The following is a 21,722-nucleotide window of genomic DNA, read 5'->3' on the forward strand; positions in this document are numbered from 1 at the left end:
TAAGGGGCTGACTGGCATTAATGCAGATGCATTATCTCTGCAGGATAACATTCCTTACCCAGTGCCAGTGGTGCGCTCTTCCATTTGTGGTGGTCCCCCTATACTTAAATCGGTGGTACACCTTTATAAGTTGTGTGACTTAGGTTTGAGAAGTAGCCCTTAGAATTATACAGCTGTGCAAGCCTTAATTTCATAAGTACCATGACTATGTTTTTGGGTAAAATCAAATTGCTCTCCCGTCTTTGACAGGCTTATCTTTGAGGTGTGCTGAGAATGTCTTAGCTCAACCTTGTCTTAGATCTAGCTGTTATGAAACAAGCTAATATGGGAAGTTTTTTGCTTTCAAAGAGGTTCTCTAAGCATGCAGTTCTCCTTTAGGGCATTGTTTCCCAAACCTGAGCCATTCACATATGTTTGTTCTGCTGTGGCCCAACCTTACCCTATTCATTACTTAGTTTTTCCTTTAAATTGATTTTATGCAGATTCATTTAAAAGTGAATTTTGTATCTTCCAAAGTAAAACTGTCTTTGAAATTTTTAAATTCCTTTCTTTCTCATATACATTTAAAAATATTCATAAATATTTGAACAAAAGAATGCAGTTGAACATGCAGTTGGTTCACATCACCTCATACAGGACATGGACTACAATTTGGGCAGCACTGTTTTAGAGCTTCAGGAGTTGGATTACCTGTCATTCTCTGGTGGTATCCTTTTTTGTGAAATTCATGCTTAGGATGTAGGGAAATATTTGGCTGCTGCATATAATTAAGGCTTGCATTTATTGAAATGTTCATTTAAACATTCTGCAAATGCCAAGCAACTTGTATGTATGGGAGAAGGACTGCACTAGATGCCAAGGGTTTAGGAGTGAGCGAGGTAGGCAAGGTTCACTGGAGGGTGTTGAAAAAAGGAGCAACAGGTTTTGTTCCTCACTTTGGAGAAACAGAGCCACTGTGTTGCAAAAGTCTGAGAGCAGAGCATAGTGGAAGCCAGAAATCCAACTTGGGAGGCTGTTAGAATGATCTAGGGCAGATAACATGGTGCTTCAGAATAGGATGGTAGAATAGGATGGTATAAGGGGTTGGATTCTGGGTATGTTCTACAGATAGGGCTGATATGCTATGCTGTTTGTGATTGATTAATTATTGTGCTTATCTTTTTATTTTTAAAGGTTTTATTTATTCATTTTTAGAGAGGGGAAGGGAGGGAATAAGAAAGGGAGAAAACACTGACATGAGAGAGAGACATCAATCACATGCCCTGGCCCACAACCCAGGAACATGTGCTGATGGGGAATCCACCAGGGACCTTTCAGTTTGCAGGACAACACCCAACCCACTGAGCTACACCAGTCAGAGCTCTGCTTATCTTGTAAATGTAACTGGGGAGTTCACAGAACCTGTAACCAAGTAGGTTAGCATGTGAAGATTTTGTGAGTGGAGTCATGACAAAAGTATCAGAAAAAGCTTCATATTCTGTTTATGCATTTACCGATGAGATTATATAACATATTTTAGCTCTGAAGTCTGTATTATCTCTAACTGTATTTGTAAAGGTGATGCTAAAAGAAAAAGAGAGATTTTTTTGTAAGTACAAATTTTGAGTTGGGGACCATTGCTGCCATCTTTTAAGTCATGGAATCACTAGTGTCAGTACTGGTAGAATAACATTTCTGATTAACAGGTTTTGTACATTAAAAATATTTTGAAAGTTGTTTTTTTAAGCCTTTAGTTTTGATGCTATGAGTAGTTTGGGCTTAATTTTGAAGCATCCTGAAATATGTATCTTTTTACACAAAAGTGGTTGTTTATAAAATTGGAACACCATGATATTTAGAAATGGTGCTATCTCCTGGACCCAGGTATTAGAGGTAGAGTCTTGGAGTTTTCTTTATATTCTCTGCTGCAGAGAAATAATTTTGATTTTGCAGTCAATAAAAACATTTCTCATCCTTTCTTAATACCAATTATAGGGTTGGTATTTTTCCAGCAGAGTGGAGAAAAAATGGAAGATGTGGCTAAGTTCATAGCTATTGTGATTTAATTTTATGTTTTATTTATATGATTTAAATGAGTTACTCTTAATGTAATATGTGGTGTGATATTTTATCATCACAAATAATTAATCTGTATTCATTCACATGTAATAGACTAAAATTCATTATTTATCCCTTCAGAAATGTGGTAACACTTTTTAATTTTTTATAATCTTTGTTAAAGATTTGAAATCATTGTTGTCTTGTTAAAAAACACTCTCCCAGACTTGCCTTTCTTCTGTTTATGATCAATGAGGTTACTTTTATCCATGTATTTATACTGCTAAACCCTTTGTGTTCTAAACTAGGTTAGACTGAAGAAGTGAGGTCTTGACACTAAAGAAAAGCACTCTTGGCCTTTCACCTTGGCCGCTGTTTCAAACAGCGTAGATGATCATTGAGATTAATATAATCATTGCAGTTCTTCATTATCATCCTACAGCTATACTTTGTTTATCATTTTATGTAATTTAATTAACCAGTTTAAATGATGATCTATAAATATTTTAGGCAACATTAGCCTATGGGGAAAATAATTGTGTTTTAAATCATTGTTCAATGTTTGGGAAGAAATATTCATATTAAATATTTAAAATGCTTTGATAATATTTATAGATGAAACTAGTATATTTCCTTTTACCTTTTGGAAACTAGCATAAAAATACTCTTAGGGTTCTAAAAATTTGTTAGGAGGTTGGAAAAGAGGGTTTATTCTTTCAGCATGTCTCCAGAATTGAAGGCCAAATGAGTGAATGATACCTAATGTTTTCTCAAATGTACCTACTTAGGTTTAAGTCTAATTACCTAAATAATCTATTATAGATCTTTCGACCATTTTTAATTCTTGTTGTAATTTAATAATTATAAACCCAGGTGACATAGTCATGTCTTATTTTACTAGTAGTTGGTCCTTTTTCACTAGTTTTGTGCCGTGGATTTTTTTCTGTATTTGAACATGGATTTCTACAGTAGTATTCAACACATGAAAGCTTTTATAGTGTTGTAAGTTGTTTTTATGATGTTTTCCTGAAATAATGTCCCCCAAAGTAGCATTTTTGCCTTTGCCAGCACGTAAATTGGATCATAGTGGCACTACACCTGCTATTGGTGACATTGGTACCTTTTCCTCCTGTAGTCAGGTTTACGGGGTATCTGTGGGCATTATAGGAAAAACCCAAAGTCAGTGCACCCGAGCAACAATGTACTCAATGCTGTGATAGCAATGAGATGCACAATTTTTCAGGCTTTAAGCAGATTATTTTCTGGATTAATATGTATAGCATATATAATAGTTACCCATTACTCGTCCAGGAGACATTGTATATTAGGCTGAATTTGGATTTCATGTTATCTGTTTGAGCATTTACCTGTTAGTTTAGTGGAAAGAGTTTTACCCATAAACTAATCTCTCCCGCATTATCTAGTGATGTGACATGATTAAGTTGCATAACAAACATTCTCTGAGCTTGTTTCTTGATCTTTAAAGTGAAAATGAAAATTATACTGATCTAAAAAGGTAGCTTATAGTTTAATGGTACCTTTTGTTATTGGTAGTATCTTTTACACAGTAATTATTTTCTATCCTATACTTAAAGTATAGATGTAAAAAAAATAATAATTTACATATGGTATTTGAGGAGAAATGTTAGTAGTGTGCAGTGACAATTTCAGGGACTATATGATGATAGTGAGAACTTTTTTTATTTGAGCCAAATGGCCTTAATTCTAGCATTAGATATGTTAAAGTATCATAGCAGTATTGTGTCACAGACTTATCTACGAACAAATTAACATGAACTTCTGCTAGAAGTGTTCTTGAAGTCTGTATTCTGTGCCTAAATATCTGATTGCTCACTTCTACATAGGTTTTGTACTGACCAAATCAGTATTACCTGTTTCACAAATAATATAGCTATATTTCTTTAATTCTCTATATTCTGTGTTTAAGTGTTTGATGTATAGTTGTTCATCCTCCCTGTTTATGTGCTTGAATTTTATGTAAGTTTAACTAATTTTCCACTCAAGCTGTATTTTCTCTCCCCTTTCTGATATATTTGTGTAATAGTAGGTAGCTGTCTCCATCAAAACCGTTTATTGAAAGACAAAATAAGAGTATAATTCTAGGCAGTTATCTCAGAGCAGTTAATGAGAGGAGAAATTTCCAGTGACAGTTCAAATTAAGCCAATGAAAAAGGAAAAACAATGAAGAAGTCAGGGAAAATGAGGTATGTTCACTTGAGCACACCCCAGTAGAGTAGGAAAACTTCAAATGTAACTGGGAAAAATGTGCTGAAAACGACAGTACAGGAATAATGATTTCAAGCTCCCCTTATCTTTTGAGTGTTGAGGATTTACCAAGTGATGGCTGTAATTCATTTAGTCTGTCCCCCCCACTGATGACAGTTTTCTTTTCCAAGATGATGATTATTCTCCACCTACCAAGAGACCAAAGAGCAATGAGCCGCCCCAGCCGCCAGTCACCGAACCTGCCAATGCTGGAAAACGGAAAGTGAGGGAGTTCAACTTTGGTAAGTTCCTGATTAAGCACACGCCCTTTTTCTTTGATTCTGAACTTCTTGTGTTAGTGATAAAAGTTTCGACATTCTCGAGGGGCATGCTGTCCAATGTATTACTGTTTCATAATCTACTCTGAGGAAAACCATGGACAGTTTGAAGTCACTTTACATTGTTTAAACGTAGTTTGGGCTTACCAGAGCATAAGACATTCCATTTGTGATGTTAATTACAGTTAGTAGACTTTAAATCAGTGTTCATGACTTAGTAATTTAATTATTTTTTTAAAACGTTTATTTTTTTCATTTTTTCATTATTTCTTTCTTTTCTTTGTGTAACTGTCAGCAGCTCATCTAACCAGAAATGCTACTGCCAGTAGCCTTTTGAAGGGACTAAAGAAAACATTAGTGGCAGATTGTGTTTGTGATGTCCATTTTGAGTAGATAGAACATGTAGCTTGTTATACTTTTAAGACAGTGTGTTAATGTTTTAACTTGTCATACAGTCTCATGTTCATAAAACCTAGACATGATTTAGAAACATCCCTGAATGACCTTGGAGACCTCACTCTTTTTTTGCCTTCACTTTGTAGTGTTTATTGTGTTGTATCGGTCTTTGTGCCCTCCTGCTTCTGAGAGGTTATAAGACTAAAAGGAGGGACTTTGGTATGAAGTGTTCAAAAAATCAACTTTAAAACAGCCTCTATTGAACAAATTCTAAGAACCAAAAAGGAAAAAGTTCTTAGGAAAGCAATAAAATTATATATTTTAGATAGATTAGGTAGAATGAAGATAGATTATTAAAAAAATGAGGATATGTTATATAGAAAACAGTTATTAGACGTTAGGTAGTCCTCAGAACTTATTAGTTCCCCCAAAGAGGTATTTCTTACTGAGATTTAACTTTCAATTTTCAGAGAAATGGAATGCTCGAATTACTGATCTACGCAAACAAGTCGAAGAGTTGTTTGAAAGAAAATATGGTAAGCTAAACTAAAAACTTCTTGTAATATTTTGTTCGTAAGCGTTCCTTAAATTTTTTTTTAATTTATTGATTTTAGAGAGAGAGGGGGAGGAAGAGAGAGAAACAGAGAGAAACATGAATTTCTCATTTCACCTACTTAGGCATTCATTGGTTGATTCCTGTATGTGCTCTGACCAGGGGTGGCACCTGCAACCTGGGTGTATCAGGACAGCACTGGAACCACCTGAGCTACCCAGCCAGGGCTTGTTCATAGGTTTTTAACAATGGAGTTACTGATCATCTAACATGAGAACGTCCAGCTCTATTAGTAAATTGTGCCTTACTTTTACATATCTGTCCCTCGAAAGATTATTGGGTAGTGTGTGTCCAGATGTTACAGTATTTGTTTCTAGATTTCTACAAAGCTTAGGAAAAGTTTTTTCCCTTTAGGTATCAATAAGCAGTTTTTAAAACTTTCAGTATGTATATTTGGGAGTTTATTTATATGCAAGGTGGGCAAAAGCAGATTTACAGTTGTGAGTATGTGAAAGAATTTATTCTTTTAAGATTTTATGTATTTATTTATGTATTTTTACATAGAGGAGCAGGGAGGGAGAAAGACAGGGAGAGAAACATTGGTGGTTGCCTCTTGTGTGCCCCCAACTGGAGACCTGCAACCCAGGTATGTGCCCTGAGCAGGAATAAAACTGGTAACCTCTGGGTTTGCAGGGCGACGTCCAACCCACTGAGCCACACCAGTCAGGGTGAAAGTTTATTCTTGTATTGTTTATTAATAATTGCAACTTCTGGCGAGATGGAGGAATAGGTGGACACACTGTACCTCCTCACACAACCAAGATTAGAACAACAATAATTTACAACAATAATTCACAGTCAGAATAACGCCCAGATCCGGCAGAGGATTTATCTGAATGGAAGTCGGGCAGCCAAGAAGTTGAAGTAGACACGTTCATCCGGACTGGTAGGAGAAGATGAGCTGGGCGGCGCGGGGCTGGTGCGGATCAGCGGCGTGTGGAGGTCAGGGAAAGTTTGGCACGAAATCAGCGCGACAGCCATCTGGGGCGCAAGAATGCAGCGGTGATCCCTGAGGACGCAAGCTGCGGCTGGCAGACCCAGAGGGGTAGCGATTGTGGACCAGGGCAGAACTCGCAGCCTGGGAGCCCAGAGCAGGGTCTGAGTCCAGGAGAACGGAACTATCACCATTGTTTTCTCCCATCCCCGCTCCCGCCCCGCCCCCACAAATAACGTCACAATCTAGTGACTGGGGTGTCCAGCCCCGGTGAACACCTAAGGCTCCGCCCCCCACCGTAACAAGAGTGACTAGACCGGAAAAAAAAAAAGAGAAACGGAAATATATGTTTCCAACAGAGCAGATCAGTCCCCCAGGACTCATCCTTTTGAGCGACCAAGAAATAGCCAATCTATCAGATGTGCAGTTCAAAACACTGGTGATCAGAAAGCTCACGGAATTGGTGGACTTTGGGCGCAATTTAGATGAAAGGTTGCAGGTTACCATAAAAGAGATGCAGGAAGACACGTGGAGGAGAGCCAATAGTGAAAGGAAGGAATCTGAGTCTCAAAACAATACAGTGGACCAGAAGGAAGATAGAATCAACCAAGCGGGAAAGCATGATGAAATAAGAATTCAAAAAATCGAGGAAAAGCTTAAGAGCATCCAGGACACCTTTAAACGTTCCAATATCCGAATTAAAGGGGTACCAGAATCGGAAGGGGAAAAGCAACAAATTGAGCATGTATTTGAACAAATAATAAAGGAGAACTTCCCCAATCTGGCAAAGGGAACAGTCTTCCAAGAAATCCAAGAAGCTCAGAGAGCCCCAAGGAAGTTGGACCCAAGAAGAAACACACCAAGGCATGTCATAATTACATTAGCCAAGGTAAAAACGAAGGAGAGAATCCTAGAAGCAGCAAGAGATAAGGGGACAGTCACCTACAAAGGAGTTCCCATCAGACTGTCAGCTGATTTCTCCAAAGAGACCTTACAGGAAAGAAATATTCCAAGTCATGAAAGACAACGACCTACATCCCAGACTGCTCTATCCAGCAAAGCTCTCATTTAGAATGGAAGGGCAGATAAAGTGCTTCTCAGATAAGGTCAAGTTAAAGGAGTTCATCATCACCAAGCCCTTATTTTATGAAATGCTAAAGGGACTTATCTAAGAAAAGAAGATAAAGAAAAGACATGTATAGTAAAAGGACAGCAAACTCACAAATATTAACAACCACACCTAAAGCAAAACCAAAAGAAACTAAGCAAGCAACTAGAACAGGAACAGAACCACAGAAATGGAGGGCACATGGAGGGCTAGGAGCAGGGGGGTGAGAGGAGGAGAGAGGGGGAAACGGTATAGAGAATAAGTAGCATAGAATGTAGGTTGAAAATAGATAGGGGGAGGGCAAGAATAGTATGGGAAATGTAGAAGCTAAAGAACTCATAAGTATGACATATGAACATGAACTAAAGGGGGGAAATGTGAGGGGGAGGGGGTACAGCGGGGAGGGGAGAGAAGGGGGGAAATGGGACAACTGTAATAGCATAATCAATAAAATATATTTAAAAAAGTAATTGCATTGTTTTTCATACAAACAACTGTAAACCGACTTTGCCCCTCCCCCCACCCAGATATGCTGCAAAGTCCTGGTTCTTAGAGATTTAATTGAAGATTACTTTCTTAAGTAATAGTGTATCTTAATCTGTTATGTTAAATTTAGTATTCATGTAGATGCCCTTATTTTCTTTATGTTGATATGTAACTTACTTTAAATTAATCACAAGTTAGTTTTGTTTTACTATTCTGTACTTGATGTAGTAATAAAAGAAACAAGGAGTTTGTCATCATCTGATGGTATATATCAAATGCTCACCTTAAAAATAGTGACAGCCCCAGCAGGTATAGCTCAGTGGGTTGAGCATTGTCCTGCAACCAAAAGGCTGTGGGTTCAATTCCCAGTCGGGGCACATGCCTAGGTTGTGAGTTCATCCCCTGTCCAGGCACAGAGACTTGTGACCCCCCAGTCGGGATGTGTACAATCCCCTGTCTGGATGCATACAAAGGCAACCGATTTGTGCTTCTTTCACACCAATGTTTCTCCCTCTCCCTTCCTCTTTCTGTCTAAAAAAGCAAATGAACCCTGGTGTGGCTGAGTGGATTGAGTGCTGGCCTGGGAACCAAAGGGTCGCTGGTCCAGTTCCCTGTTGGGGTACATGTCTGGATGTGGACCAGGTCTCCAGCTGGGGGCATGAGAGGCAGCCACACACTGATGTTTTTCTCCTTCCCTTCCCCTCTCTCTAAACATAAATAAATACATCTTTAAAAAGTAAAAATTAAAAATTAAAAAAGCAAATGAAAATGTCCTCATGTTAGGATGAAATGATAATAAGAAAAATAAAAAATAGTAATTATTTTTAAATACATGTTTTGCTGAGGTTTTTGTTGTTATTGGAGGATACTTTGCTGTCAACTATAAGTAAAATTGTGTAATATACTGACTTAACTTGGAAATCTAATTTCTGTGATGCTATTCTCTATGACTGACTGAATTTGGAAGTATTTAAATGATAAACCACATTGGCATTATTTACTTTAATGAAGTTGGAATTAACATTTCTCTGTTTCTCATGAATGAACCTCAAGATTTAGAATTAGAGTAAACTTAATAATTAATTAAATAACATTTCTTAAAATTTTTAGTTTTTTTTAAGGTTCTCTTAGCATTGATCTCACTTTTCTTATTTGTTTATTTAGTCATTCATTGATTTTAGGGAGAAAGGAAGGAAAGGGAGAAAGAAAGGGAGAGAAACATCAATTGGTTGCTTCTGCACATCCCCAGCTGGGGACTTGGCCCAAAACCCAGGCGTGTGCCCTGACTGGGGACCCATCTGAGGACCTTTCAGATTGCCCTCAATCCACGGAGCCACACCCTCCGGGGTTTATCTCACTTCTCCGTGGTCAGAGTGTTTTGCCAGTGATTTTAATTGGTCCACTTCAAAACAAATACTGGCCCTGACCCGTGTGGGGCAGTTGGTTGAGTGTAGTACTGCAAAGTGAGAGGCCACTGGTTCAGTTCCTGGTACAAGCCTGGGTGGTCGGGGGCGCGTGAGAGGCAATGATGGCTGTTTCTCTCCCTCTTTGTTTTCCTCCCCTTCCCCTTTCTCTAAAAATAAATAAATGAAATGTAAAAAAAAAAGGTGAAAACTGAAAACATGTTCTACACAGGAAGCAGTATAACATGGTGATTGCCTTAGGGGAAGCTATTTGCATTGTTAAATGTGAATATGATTTTCAGGAGTAGCATATTAACAAAGATATTAAATATGTAACATGGTAGACTTGAAACTTTAGTACAGATATTAATATGTAGCAAATAGACTTTTATGTAAAATACCAGCAAAAGAAAATTGAGCTGTTGTCATGGTAATTTCTGAGGGAGGAGAGGTGGAGTGGAATCCACAGGAGTCGTGTTTGCTTGGGGCCTTTTGGGCAGGGTCAGGAGCATCTCCACTGTTCTTTCAGCTACTAGAAAGCATTGTAGGCGACTGTGCTGTGTGAATTAAATGAGATGGAAGCGTTTTAAAGAAGAGTGAAATGTGTATGGTATGTGTCTGTAGTCATAGAAAACTTGGCATTGTTTTACTTAGTGACAAAAGGCTTACCTGTGGAAATTTTAATATGAACTATAAATGTGCCTGTATTATGCATGAACATACTAATACTTCTTAATTCCTTTTTATCGCGAAAAGTTCCAAACACAAATGAAAGTGAAGGATAAAGGCCCTCTAAATATTCATCACTAAAGTTCAGCAGCCTTTAACATTTTACAGTATTTTCTTTTTCTCTTTTGTCCCATCTATCTCTTTTTCATGCAAGAATGTTTTAAAATTCCAGTGTCCCAAATATCATGTCATTTCATCTCTCAAAAGTCTGTTTCAAAGAGGGAGTTGAGTGAGAGAAAGGCATTGTCTTAATCTCAGTTCTCTTCTCACACATAAAAGCATATTTAATACTCAGTGATACTTAAATGTCTCCTATTCAGAAAAATTGACCCTTTATAGCTTAATAAAATGAAGATCTACTCATTATAGTCTTTTCTTTTTTAATTTAAGAATAGTTAGCATACTCAGTGGATTGAGCATGGGCTGCAAACCAAAGTGTCGCAGCTTCGATTCCCAGCCAGGGTACATGCCTGGGTTGCAGGCCATAACCCCCAGCAACTGCACATTGATGTTTCTCTCTCTCTCTCTCCCCCTCCCTTCCCTCTCTAAAAATAAATAAAATCTTAAAAAAATAGTTAGCATACATTATTATGTTAGTTTCAGGTGTATGGCATAATGCTTTGACATTTATGTATTATATAAAGTTACTATCACCATAATCAGTCTATTATCTGTCTGTCACCATACAAAATTACTATGATATTATTGAGTGTATTTGATTCTTAACACTCCCCATGCTCTTCATTTTTGAGGCTCTTGTATTCTTTTCCTCTTGGGTAAATAAATCTAGAATTTTTAGTTAAATCTTCTGTTTATGTTTTTAAAAATTCTTTTACACTCATGTTTTAAATGTTTCAAAAATACTCCTCTTTCATTCCATATTGTATTCATTAGTTGAGATTAACTGACATGTTCTTCTGGGTTCATTTTTGGTTCAGATTTCAATAGAGAGTCTGACTGTGTCTACATTACTGTACAACATACTTGAGTTCATTGCAGATCCAGTTATATAGAACATTGTTGTCTTTGGTATTCTTTTCCTTTTAGTTCTTCCGTACTATTTTCTGATGGAACTATAATAAGCAGAAGTAAATACAAAGTTTTATAAAAGTTACAGAGCAATACATATTCAACTATTTTGTGCTTAATCCTTGTCATTTAATGATTTTTCTCTTTCTCTTGTCATCCCTAAAGCTCAAGCTATAAAAGCCAAAGGTCCTGTGACGATCCCATACCCTCTTTTCCAGTCACATGTTGAAGATCTTTGTGTAGAAGGACTTCCAGAAGGGATTCCTTTTAGAAGGCCATCTACTTATGGAATTCCTCGCCTTGAGAGGATATTACTTGCAAAGGAAAGGATTCGTTTTGTGATTAAGAAGTAAGACTTCTGGACTTTTATCTTTGTTCATGATTAGTGAGTTTTTAAAAATATTATTGACAAATATTCAGTCAGTAGGGCTAAATTTAAATTAAGTTTGAATTATTATATATTGTTTTGATTTCCATGTGTCGGGGTGTCTCTGTCAGTTATAACCGAGTTGGCTTTTGGAACATGAACACTTGTTATACCTGATTGCATAGAACTGTCTTTTTCTTTTCTAATTTCCTGCTAAATATACTAAAAAAAAGTAGTAGTATAGTATTATTGTCTTGTTTTTAGGTCTCAATTTTTTACAGCATATATGGAGATATATGTAACTTGTAAGATTGAAAATGAATGAAACAATACAAGCCCTAGCTGATATGGCACAGTGGATTGAGTGCCACCTGTGTTCTGAAAGGTCACTGGTTCAATTCCCAGTCAGGACATATTCCTGGCTTGCGAGATCCAGGTCCCCAGTTGGGGGCCTGTTAGAGGCAACCACAGGTTCATCTTTCTCTCCCTCTTTTTCTCTCCCTCCCATCCCCTCTCTAAAATTCAATAAATAAAATCTTTAAAAATAAATGAATGAAGTAATACAAATAAAAATGGGGGAAAAAACTAATATAGTAGAATGATCTAAATTGTTTAGCATTGAAATAAAGGCTGTGACAAGGTTTGTTTTTTTATAATTTAAAAGATTTTATTTATTTATTTTTAGAGAGTGGGGCAGGGAGGATGAAAGAGAGACCCTGTATCTGTTTCCTCTCATTTACCCAAATGGGGGACTGAACCCACAGCCCACCTATGTGTCTTAAAGGAATCAAACTGGTGACCTTTTGCTTTACATGACAGTGTCCAACTAACTGAGCCACACTGCCCAGGGCACAAGGAGCTTTTTTAAAACAATAAGTGCAGTTCTGGCTGGTGTAGCTCAGTGGATTGAGTGCTGGCCTGCGAACCAAAGGGTCACGGGTTTGATTCCACGTCAGGGCACATGCCTGGGTTGTGGGCCAGGTCCCCACTGTTGGGTGCATGAGAGGCAACCAGACATTGATGTTTCTCTCCCTATCTCCCTCTCTTCCTCTCTGTCTAAAAATAAATAAGTAAAAATAAAAAACTAAGTGCAGTTCTGGCTGGTGTAGCTTAGTGGATAGAGTGTGGGCTCCAAACCAAATGGTCACTGGTTCGATTCCCAATCAGGGCACATGCCTGGGTTGCAGGCTAGGTCCCCAGTGGTGGCCACGTGAGAGGCAACCACACACTGATGTTTCTCTCCCTCTCTTTCTCCCTCCCTTCCACTCTCTCGAAAAAGAAATAAAAAGAAAAATTTTTAAAAAGATTATAGGTTAATTTTTTTTTAAGTGCAGAATTGGATATATAAATGTTTCCATTTTAAAATGACAGCCTCATCATACATTTTCGTATTTTGTATTCTGTTAGATTCTATTGAGATTACAGTAAAAGTTTTAAAAAACTTAAGAGGGCATTTATCAACAGATTTCTACAATACAAATACATGGACACTTCCCATTACATCCATGAACAATTACTAGATATACTTCTAAAAGGGAACAATTGGAGGATAGTTTTCTAGGAAACAATGAAATGTAATTGCTAAACTAAACGTTTCAATGAGACTTTCGGCCAAGACTGAGGGTTAGGTAGAATACTGTGCGTCCTCAGAAAACTAAAAGAAGGACGACAACAATTTAGAAACAAAAAAAACAAGCAGTACTGACAGAAAATTAAACTGTATGGAAGTTCGACAACCAAGGAGTTAAACAAGAAACATTCATTCACACAGGTAGGAGAAGCAGAGTTGGGAACACGGGGCAGAGAGAATTCACTGCAAAGCAGCAGCTGGATGACCCAGGGTGCGCAGGTGGCAGCACTCAGAACTAGCGAGGTGACAAATTGTGGAGGGGCTTGACCCACAAGGTACATGGCAGACCAGCAGTCCCACATTCACATGCAGATAAACCAAGTGAAACTGGGGAACAAGACAACGTCACAACCCAGAGTCTCAGGGTGGGGAAATAAAGCCTCAAAACACCAACCGAATACACCTGGGGGGTTGATGTGTCAGGAGAGACTCCCAGCCTCACAGGAGAGTTCGTTGGAGAGACCCCCAGGGTCCTAGAATGTGCACAAACCCACCCAATCGGGAATCAGCACCAGAAAGGCCCAGTTTACTTGGGGAAAGCAGCAGAAGTGACTGAAATCCAGCAGAGAGCAGAACAAGCATCATTGTTCTCTCTCAGACCCCTCCCCAACTTACAGCATCACAACGCAGCAACATAGCTTTCCCCGCCCGCCCTGGTGAACACCTAAGGCTCCACCCCTCCCTACGTAACAGATGCATGAAGACAAAAAAAAGTGGCTCAAAGGAAAGAACAGATCAAAGCTCCAGAAGTAATACAACTAAGCAACGAAGAGATACCCAACCTATCAGATGCACAGTTCAAAGCACTGGTGATCAGGATGCTCACAGAATTAGTTGAATTTGGTCACAAATTAGAGGAACAAATGAAGGCTATACTAAGTGGAATAAAGGAAAATGTACAGGGAACCAGTAGTGATGGGAAAGAAACTGGGACTCAATGGAGTGGACCAGAAGGAAGAAAGGAACAACCAAACAGAAAAGAAGGAAGAAAACAAGAATTCCAAAAAAATGAGGAGAGGCTGAGGAACCTCCAGGACATCTTTAAATGTTCCAACATCTGAATTACAGGGGTACCAGAAGGAGAAGAGGAAGAGCAACAAGTGGAAAAGTTATTTGAACAAATAATAAAGGAGAACTTCCCCAATCTGGCAAAGGAAATAGACTTCCAGGAAGTCCATCCAGGAAGCTCAGAGAATCCCAAAGAAGTTGGACCCAAGGAGGAACACACCAAGGCACATCATAATTACATTAACCAAGAGTAAAATGAGGGAGAGAATCCTAGCAGCAGCAAGACATAAGGAGACAGTAGCCTGCACAGGAGTTCCCATCAGATTGTCAGCTGATTTCTTAAAAGAGACCTTACAGGCAAGAAGGGGCTGGAAAGAAGTATTCCAAGTCATGAAAGGCAAGGACCTACATCCAAGATTGCTCTACCCAGCAAAGCTTTCATTTAGAATGGAAGGGCAGATAAAGTGCTTCTCAGATAAGGTCAAGTTCAACGAGTTCATCATCACCAAGCCCTTATTATATGAAATGTTAAAGAGACTTTTGTAAGAAGAAGATAGAAAACATGTACAGTACAATGATAGCAAACTCACAATTATTAACAACCACACCTAAAACAAAAACAAAAACAAAGTAAGCAAATAACTAGAACAGGAAGAGAACCACAGAAATGGAGATCACATGGAGGGTTAGCCACAGGAGAGTGGGAGGAAGAGAGAGGGGGAAAAGGTACAGAGAATAAGTAGCATAGATGGTAGGTAGAAAACAGAAAGAGGGAGGGTAAGAATAGTATGGGAAATGTAGAAGCTAAAGAACTTGTAAGTATGACACATGGACATGAACTAAAGGGGGGAATATGGATGGGAAAGGGTGTGCAGGGTAAAGGGGGGGAATGGGACAACTGTAATAACATAATCAATAATTTACATTAAAAATTTTTTTCAATGGAATTGGGTTACAAGGTTGTTAGTCTTGTAGATTGTAATGAAGGTTCTGTCCGTGAGACACAAAAATGGATATACTGAGTCATCTAGTGCCGTCAGACTTGAAGTGAAAATAGAAGGAAAGTATCAAAAATTAGTCACGTCATAAAATTTCAGTGCCCTAAGGATAAGGGGAAAAAATCATTTGGGTCTAGAGAGTAAACCAGGTCATCCATAAAGAATGAAACCACACTGATGAGAAACCTTACTTTAAGCAGGAAAGGATGTTGTATTGCTAATTAAGCAATTCTTTCCAAGTTCTAAGTCAAGTGATTTGAATCTCAAATTCCATAGCCAGCCAAACAAGTATGAAAGCAAATAGAAATTTTTCAACCTGGAACAGGAAAGACAGCAGTTAGGGTTTCTGCAGAGGTAACAAAAACCCTTATTCAAATTAGCTTAGTACAGGGAGTTGCTTATCTCATGTAGCAAGGAGATCAGAGATAGGGTGATTGAAACTTGTGACAATTGGGGCTTTACTCCTCCTCTTCTAGATTCCTCCTTTTTAAAAAAGATTTTTATTTATTTGTTTTTAGAGAGAGGAGAAGGGAGGGAGAATGAGGAGAGAAACATAGATGGGTTGCCTCTCACAACCCGACCCAGACATGTGCCTGGAGCAGCAGTTGAACCAGCGACCTTTCAGTTTACAGACTGGCGCTCAGTCCAGTGTGCCACACCTGCCAGGTTTCCTTCCTTGTTTTGATAGTTTCCTTAGGCTGGTCTTGAACCAGATGCAGTAGTCTAGGCCTCACAGCTAGATATGTCTCTGCAGGAGAGACAGTAGCCACCTATGTTTCTTTGAGAGCAAGGACACCTTGGGATGTGGTCTTAATTCTCTGGTTAGAATTGTGTCAAGTGCTTATTCCTGAAGCAGGCACAGGCATGGGAAAGATAGTGTCTTGATGGGTTTAGATCAAGCAGTACTCACCCCACCCCCCAGGGAGTGGGTATGGGTTTACATCTCCTGAAAGGCATGGCTTTCACTTTAAGTTCTTCCATTTTGAATGAGTCTCTGAACCATGATCATATTATAACTGATTTTTTAAAAGCTTTCTGACATACCTTTTAGCTATTAACAATAACGTAAATAACATTAGTAGGACAATAGTCATATTTGCAAAAGCTTCTGCTGCATTTCTCTAATAATGCTCTGGTACTGTTGAGTAAATGGGGAAGGTAATGACCACCTTGATGAATAGGTACAATCAGGCAAGCTCACCTGTCTGTATTGGTATTAAATAAAGGAATGTGTCTTTTTAAAAGATTTAGCTAAAGAGGAAAAGGGCCTGAGACATACCTTAAGATGATAGGTGAACTATTCTCCACAGGGAGGAACTTGTTGCTAATAGATATTTTTCTTTCCAATAAATTGTAGTTTAAGATTTATTAGTTTCTTATAAACAGAGCAAAATGGCTTGTTCTAAAACCCCAACCCTAGTGAAGAGCCATAAACAAGACCCCCCTCCCTACACATTCATACATTAAGTGTGGAGTGATCCCTCACCTATTGTGGGAGTTAAATTCCAGAGACCCCGTGATAGGTGAAAATGCACGAAAATGCATTGTATTTATTTTATTATTTAAATATATTTTGTGGGTTTATAAACCCTTCTTACACTCCTCTAAACCTTTCCCACTCTCAATCACTTTTCCCACACTCTTATAAACACATATAAACTGAAGTGGACAAGGAGAGATGCTGAACATAAGGACACAGTGTGTGAGAGCATACAGACCAATGCCACGGTCACTGAGCCAGTCAGCACCCAGGATACAGAACACAGTGCTGTGGTTGCTCACCTTCCATTCCATCAGCCAATAGTGTGCCGTGTACAATCTCACACTGGCAAACTTGCACAAGTGGTAGCAGCATACTGCATTTCTATTGTGTACAATACGGTATTTATCTGCTGATGAAATACATACTGTATTTTATTTCAATTTAATATTCTTTTAATATGTTTCAATGAACATTTTCATATTTTTATATCATTTCAAATATTTTAGGCAAAAATAATTAAAGTCATAAATATTATATAAATACCTATGTGCCACAAAACCCCGCGATATAGCAAAAATTCTGTGATACAGAATTAGATACAGTCGTCCCTCACTATATTGCGGTTCACTTATTATGGCTTCACTGTATCACGGGTTTTTTAAAAATATACATATATTGGACTTTCTGCCAAGGTGGAGGTGGAGGTAAACACACTGTGCCTCCTTGCACAACCAAAATAAGGAGAACAAAAATTCAGGGGGGGGGAAAAAAGCAAGCAGTACTGACAGAAAATTGAACTGTATTGAAGTCCGACAATCAAGAAGTTAATAAAATAGACACATTCATCCAGACCAGTAGGAGAGGCGGAGTCAGGTGGCCTGAAAAGAGAGGACTCACCGCAAGGCTGTGGCTGGCGGACCGAGGGCATGCAAGGTAGCAACATGCAGACCCAGCGAGGTGACAAATTGTGAAGGGGCTTGGCCCACAAGGCACTTGGCAGACTGGTGGTCCTATATTCCCATGCAGATAAACCAGATAAAACTGGGAAACAAGACAACGGCGCAACCCAGGGTCTCAGGGTGGGGAAATAAAGCCTCAAAACACCAACCAAATATACCTGGGGGGTTGAGGTGTCAGGAGAGACTCCCAGCCTCACAGAAGAGTTCGTTAGAGAGACCCCCAGGGTCCTAGAATGTGCACAAACCCACCCAATCGGGAATCAGCACCAGAAAGGCCCAGTTTACTTGGGGAAAGCAGCAGAAGTGACTGAAATCCAGCAGAGAGCAGAACAAGCATCATTGTTCTCTCTCAGACCCCTCCCCAACTTACAGCATCACAACGCAGCAACATAGCTTTCCCCGCCCGCCCTGGTGAACACCTAAGGCTCCACCCCTCCCTACGTAACAGATGCATGAAGACAAAAAAAAGTGGCTCAAAGGAAAGAACAGATCAAAGCTCCAGAAGTAATACAACTAAGCAACGAAGAGATACCCAACCTATCAGATGCACAGTTCAAAGCACTGGTGATCAGGATGCTCACAGAATTAGTTGAATTTGGTCACAAATTAGAGGAACAAATGAAGGCTATACTAAGTGGAATAAAGGAAAATGTACAGGGAACCAGTAGTGATGGGAAAGAAACTGGGACTCAATGGAGTGGACCAGAAGGAAGAAAGGAACAACCAAACAGAAAAGAAGGAAGAAAACAAGAATTCCAAAAAATGGAGGAGAGGCTGAGGAACCTCCAGGACATCTTTAAATGTTCCAACATCTGAATTACAGGGGTACCAGAAGGAGAAGAGGAAGAGCAACAAGTGGAAAAGTTATTTGAACAAATAATAAAGGAGAACTTCCCCAATCTGGCAAAGGAAATAGACTTCCAGGAAGTCCATCCAGGAAGCTCAGAGAATCCCAAAGAAGTTGGACCCAAGGAGGAACACACCAAGGCACATCATAATTACATTAACCAAGAGTAAAATGAGGGAGAGAATCCTAGCAGCAGCAAGACATAAGGAGACAGTAGCCTGCACAGGAGTTCCCATCAGATTGTCAGCTGATTTCTTAAAAGAGACCTTACAGGCAAGAAGGGGCTGGAAAGAAGTATTCCAAGTCATGAAAGGCAAGGACCTACATCCAAGATTGCTCTACCCAGCAAAGCTTTCATTTAGAATGGAAGGGCAGATAAAGTGCTTCTCAGATAAGGTCAAGTTCAACGAGTTCATCATCACCAAGCCCTTATTATATAAAATGTTAAAGGGACTTCTAAGAAAAAGCAGGTAAAAAAAAATGTGTACAGTGAAATGATAGCAAACTCACAATTATTAACAACCACACCTAAAACAAAAACAAAAACAAAGTAAGCAAATAACTAGAACAGGAACAGAACCACAGAAATGGAGATCAAATGGAGGGTTAGCCACAGGAGAGTGGGAGGAAGAGAGAGGGGGAAAAGGTACAGAGAATAAGTAGCATAAATGGTAGGTAGAAAACAGAAAGAGGGAGGGTAAGAATAGTATGGGAAATGTAGAAGCTAAAGAACTTGTAAGTATGACACATGGACATGAACTAAAGGGGGGAATGTGGGTAGGAGAGGGTATGTAGGGTGGAGGGTAGTGAAGGGGTGGAAATGGGACAACTGTAATAGCATAATCAGTAAGCAGTGTTTTAAATATATCTAATTCTGTATCATGGAGTTTATGCTATATCGCAGAATTTTGGGGTACATAGGTTATTTATATAATATTTATGACTTTAATTATTTTTGCCTAAAATATTTAAAACGATATAAAATATGAAAATGTTCATTGAAACATATTAAAAGAATATTAAATTGAAATAAAATACAGTATGTATTTCATCAGCAGATAAATACCGTATTGTACACAATAGAAATTCAGTATGCTGCTACCACTTGTGCAAGTTTGCCAGTGTGAGATTGTACACGGCACACTATTGGCTGATGGAATGGAAGGTGAGCAACCAAAGCACTGTGTTCTGTATCCTGGGTGCTGACTGGCTCAGTGACCGTGGCATTGGTCTGTATGCTCTCACACACTGTGTCCCTATGTTCAGCATCTCTCCTTGTCCACGTCACATCAATGTCTGACCACTGCGTGTAATGTTGCTCTGCACTGTTGTGTTTTTGTGAAATTTTGGTAAAAGTTTGAATTTATTTCAAGCCCTACGATGCCACCCAAACGTCCTGCACCTTCTAAGGCTTCTGGCAGTGAACCCAAGCGCCAGAGGAATATGCTTACCATCAAAGAAAAGGTGGAACTTCTGGACATGTTAAAGGAAGGCAAAAGCTACGCAGCTGTAGGCCGCCATTACGGGATCAACGAATCTACTGTTCGCTACATAAAGAAAGACGAGAAGAATATTAGGTCTACAGCAACAATGACTTTTAACAAAACTGCAAAAAGGGTGGTCACTTCCCGCAATAAGGCCATTGTGAGGATGGAGTCTGCATTGGCCCTGTGGATAAATGACTGCAGGAAGAAGAATATCTCACTGGATACCAACACCATCAGGATGAAAGCAAAGAAACTTTATGATAGTTTTGCGGAAAGCACGGATGTTCACAACCGTGATGAAGATGAAGATGACAACACAAAAACAGGACTGTCGAGTGCTTCTCCCACCAGACCAACCCCATTCAGTGCCAGCACGGGCTGGTTTTACAAATTTCAGAGACGCTTTGGACTCAGCATTTCTCTGCATGGAGAAGCTGCCTCTGCAGATGAAAAGCAGCACCAGCAACTCCCCACAACTATGTTCATCGCTCGGATGAAGAGATCAGTTACGTGTACACCTTCAGCGGAAATAGAAGTTACAGCCCAGGGTGAAGATACTGCACCACCTGATGAAGCGCCTGACAAAGTGGTGCCTTCAGAAGAGCTGTAATGCTCTTCTTGGCTGTGCAGGACATTCATCTCATTGTCATCACCTTCATCACCATCAGTACTGCACAGCTACATAATTCATGATCTTCATCATTCAAGTTGTAATGTACTTCACTGGTGAGTACCCGTATAGAATTTAAATGTTGTTAAAATTACGTAAGTTTAAGAGTGTAGAAAGTGTTTAAGAGCATGTGCAGTGTTTATAAGAGTGTGGGTAAGGTTATCAAGAGAGTGGGAAAGGTTTATAGGAGTGTGGGTGGGGTTTATAAAGCCTTAAAATATATATAAATAATTAAATATAACACCACTACTTTGTGGATTTTCACCTATCTCGGGGCTCTCTGGAATGTAACTCCTGCAATAGGTGAGGGATCACTGTAATGCAGGAGGCAGGTGGGAGGTGGCGTCTCAGCAGAGGAGGAGAGAGAGCAATTGAGAGTCACCAGCACGTAGGTGTTATTTAAAGCCAACCAACTGCCTAGCAGTGAGGTAGGGCAGGGAGGGGAGGGAGGGGAGAGGGCCCAGGACCCAGGAGCATTTGGCAGGCATGCCAGGAGGGGAACCCAGGAGGTGGGAGGAAAACCAGGTATGTGGCACCGTGGCAGCTTCTGGAGGTGTTTGAGGACAGAGAGGGTGCTCCCGGTCTCCCTGCCTGCCTCTTGGCCCTTGCCCACCCAGGAGCCCAAGGGTGGCTGGAAGTCCCTGGTCTCTGAGGGCTTCCTGGCCACTTTGCCCCAGGGCAGGAGCCAGCTGCCCATCACCCATGGAGTCACTTCTGATGTTCTCTCCCAGGTCTCTCCCAGGTGCCACAGAGCAGTACTTAGCCGTCTCCAGCCTCACCCCTCACTTAGCCCCCGTCCTCCGTCCCCCGTTTCCCCGTGCGTGATGGCTCAGGCTCTGGCCTCAGTTCTCACTTTCCCCTTCTCCAGGGACTTTCTTCTGTTTATGCTTGGGCACTTGCCTCCTGGTGAGCTGCGTGTTGTACTTTGTGTTCTCTGTGCCTTACAGTCTTTTGGTTTTATTGGGTGGTTTTTT

General features: G+C 39.7%; 1 protein-coding gene across 1 annotated transcript in view; it reads left to right on the forward strand.

Annotated features, from left to right (window-relative positions):
- Positions 1-21,722, forward strand: part of LOC114500711 (general transcription factor II-I-like) — a 162,765-nt gene that overhangs the window by 89,857 nt on the left and 51,186 nt on the right. The window contains 4 exon segments of the mRNA XM_036020083.1: positions 4,455-4,565; positions 5,468-5,533; positions 11,465-11,648; positions 19,965-20,667. Of these exon segments, the coding sequence (XP_035875976.1) occupies positions 4,455-4,565; positions 5,468-5,533; positions 11,465-11,648; positions 19,965-20,667 (1,064 nt within the window).

This window comes from Phyllostomus discolor, chromosome 3 (genome assembly GCF_004126475.2).
Source record: "Phyllostomus discolor isolate MPI-MPIP mPhyDis1 chromosome 3, mPhyDis1.pri.v3, whole genome shotgun sequence".
Taxonomy (NCBI): Eukaryota; Metazoa; Chordata; class Mammalia; order Chiroptera; family Phyllostomidae; genus Phyllostomus; species Phyllostomus discolor.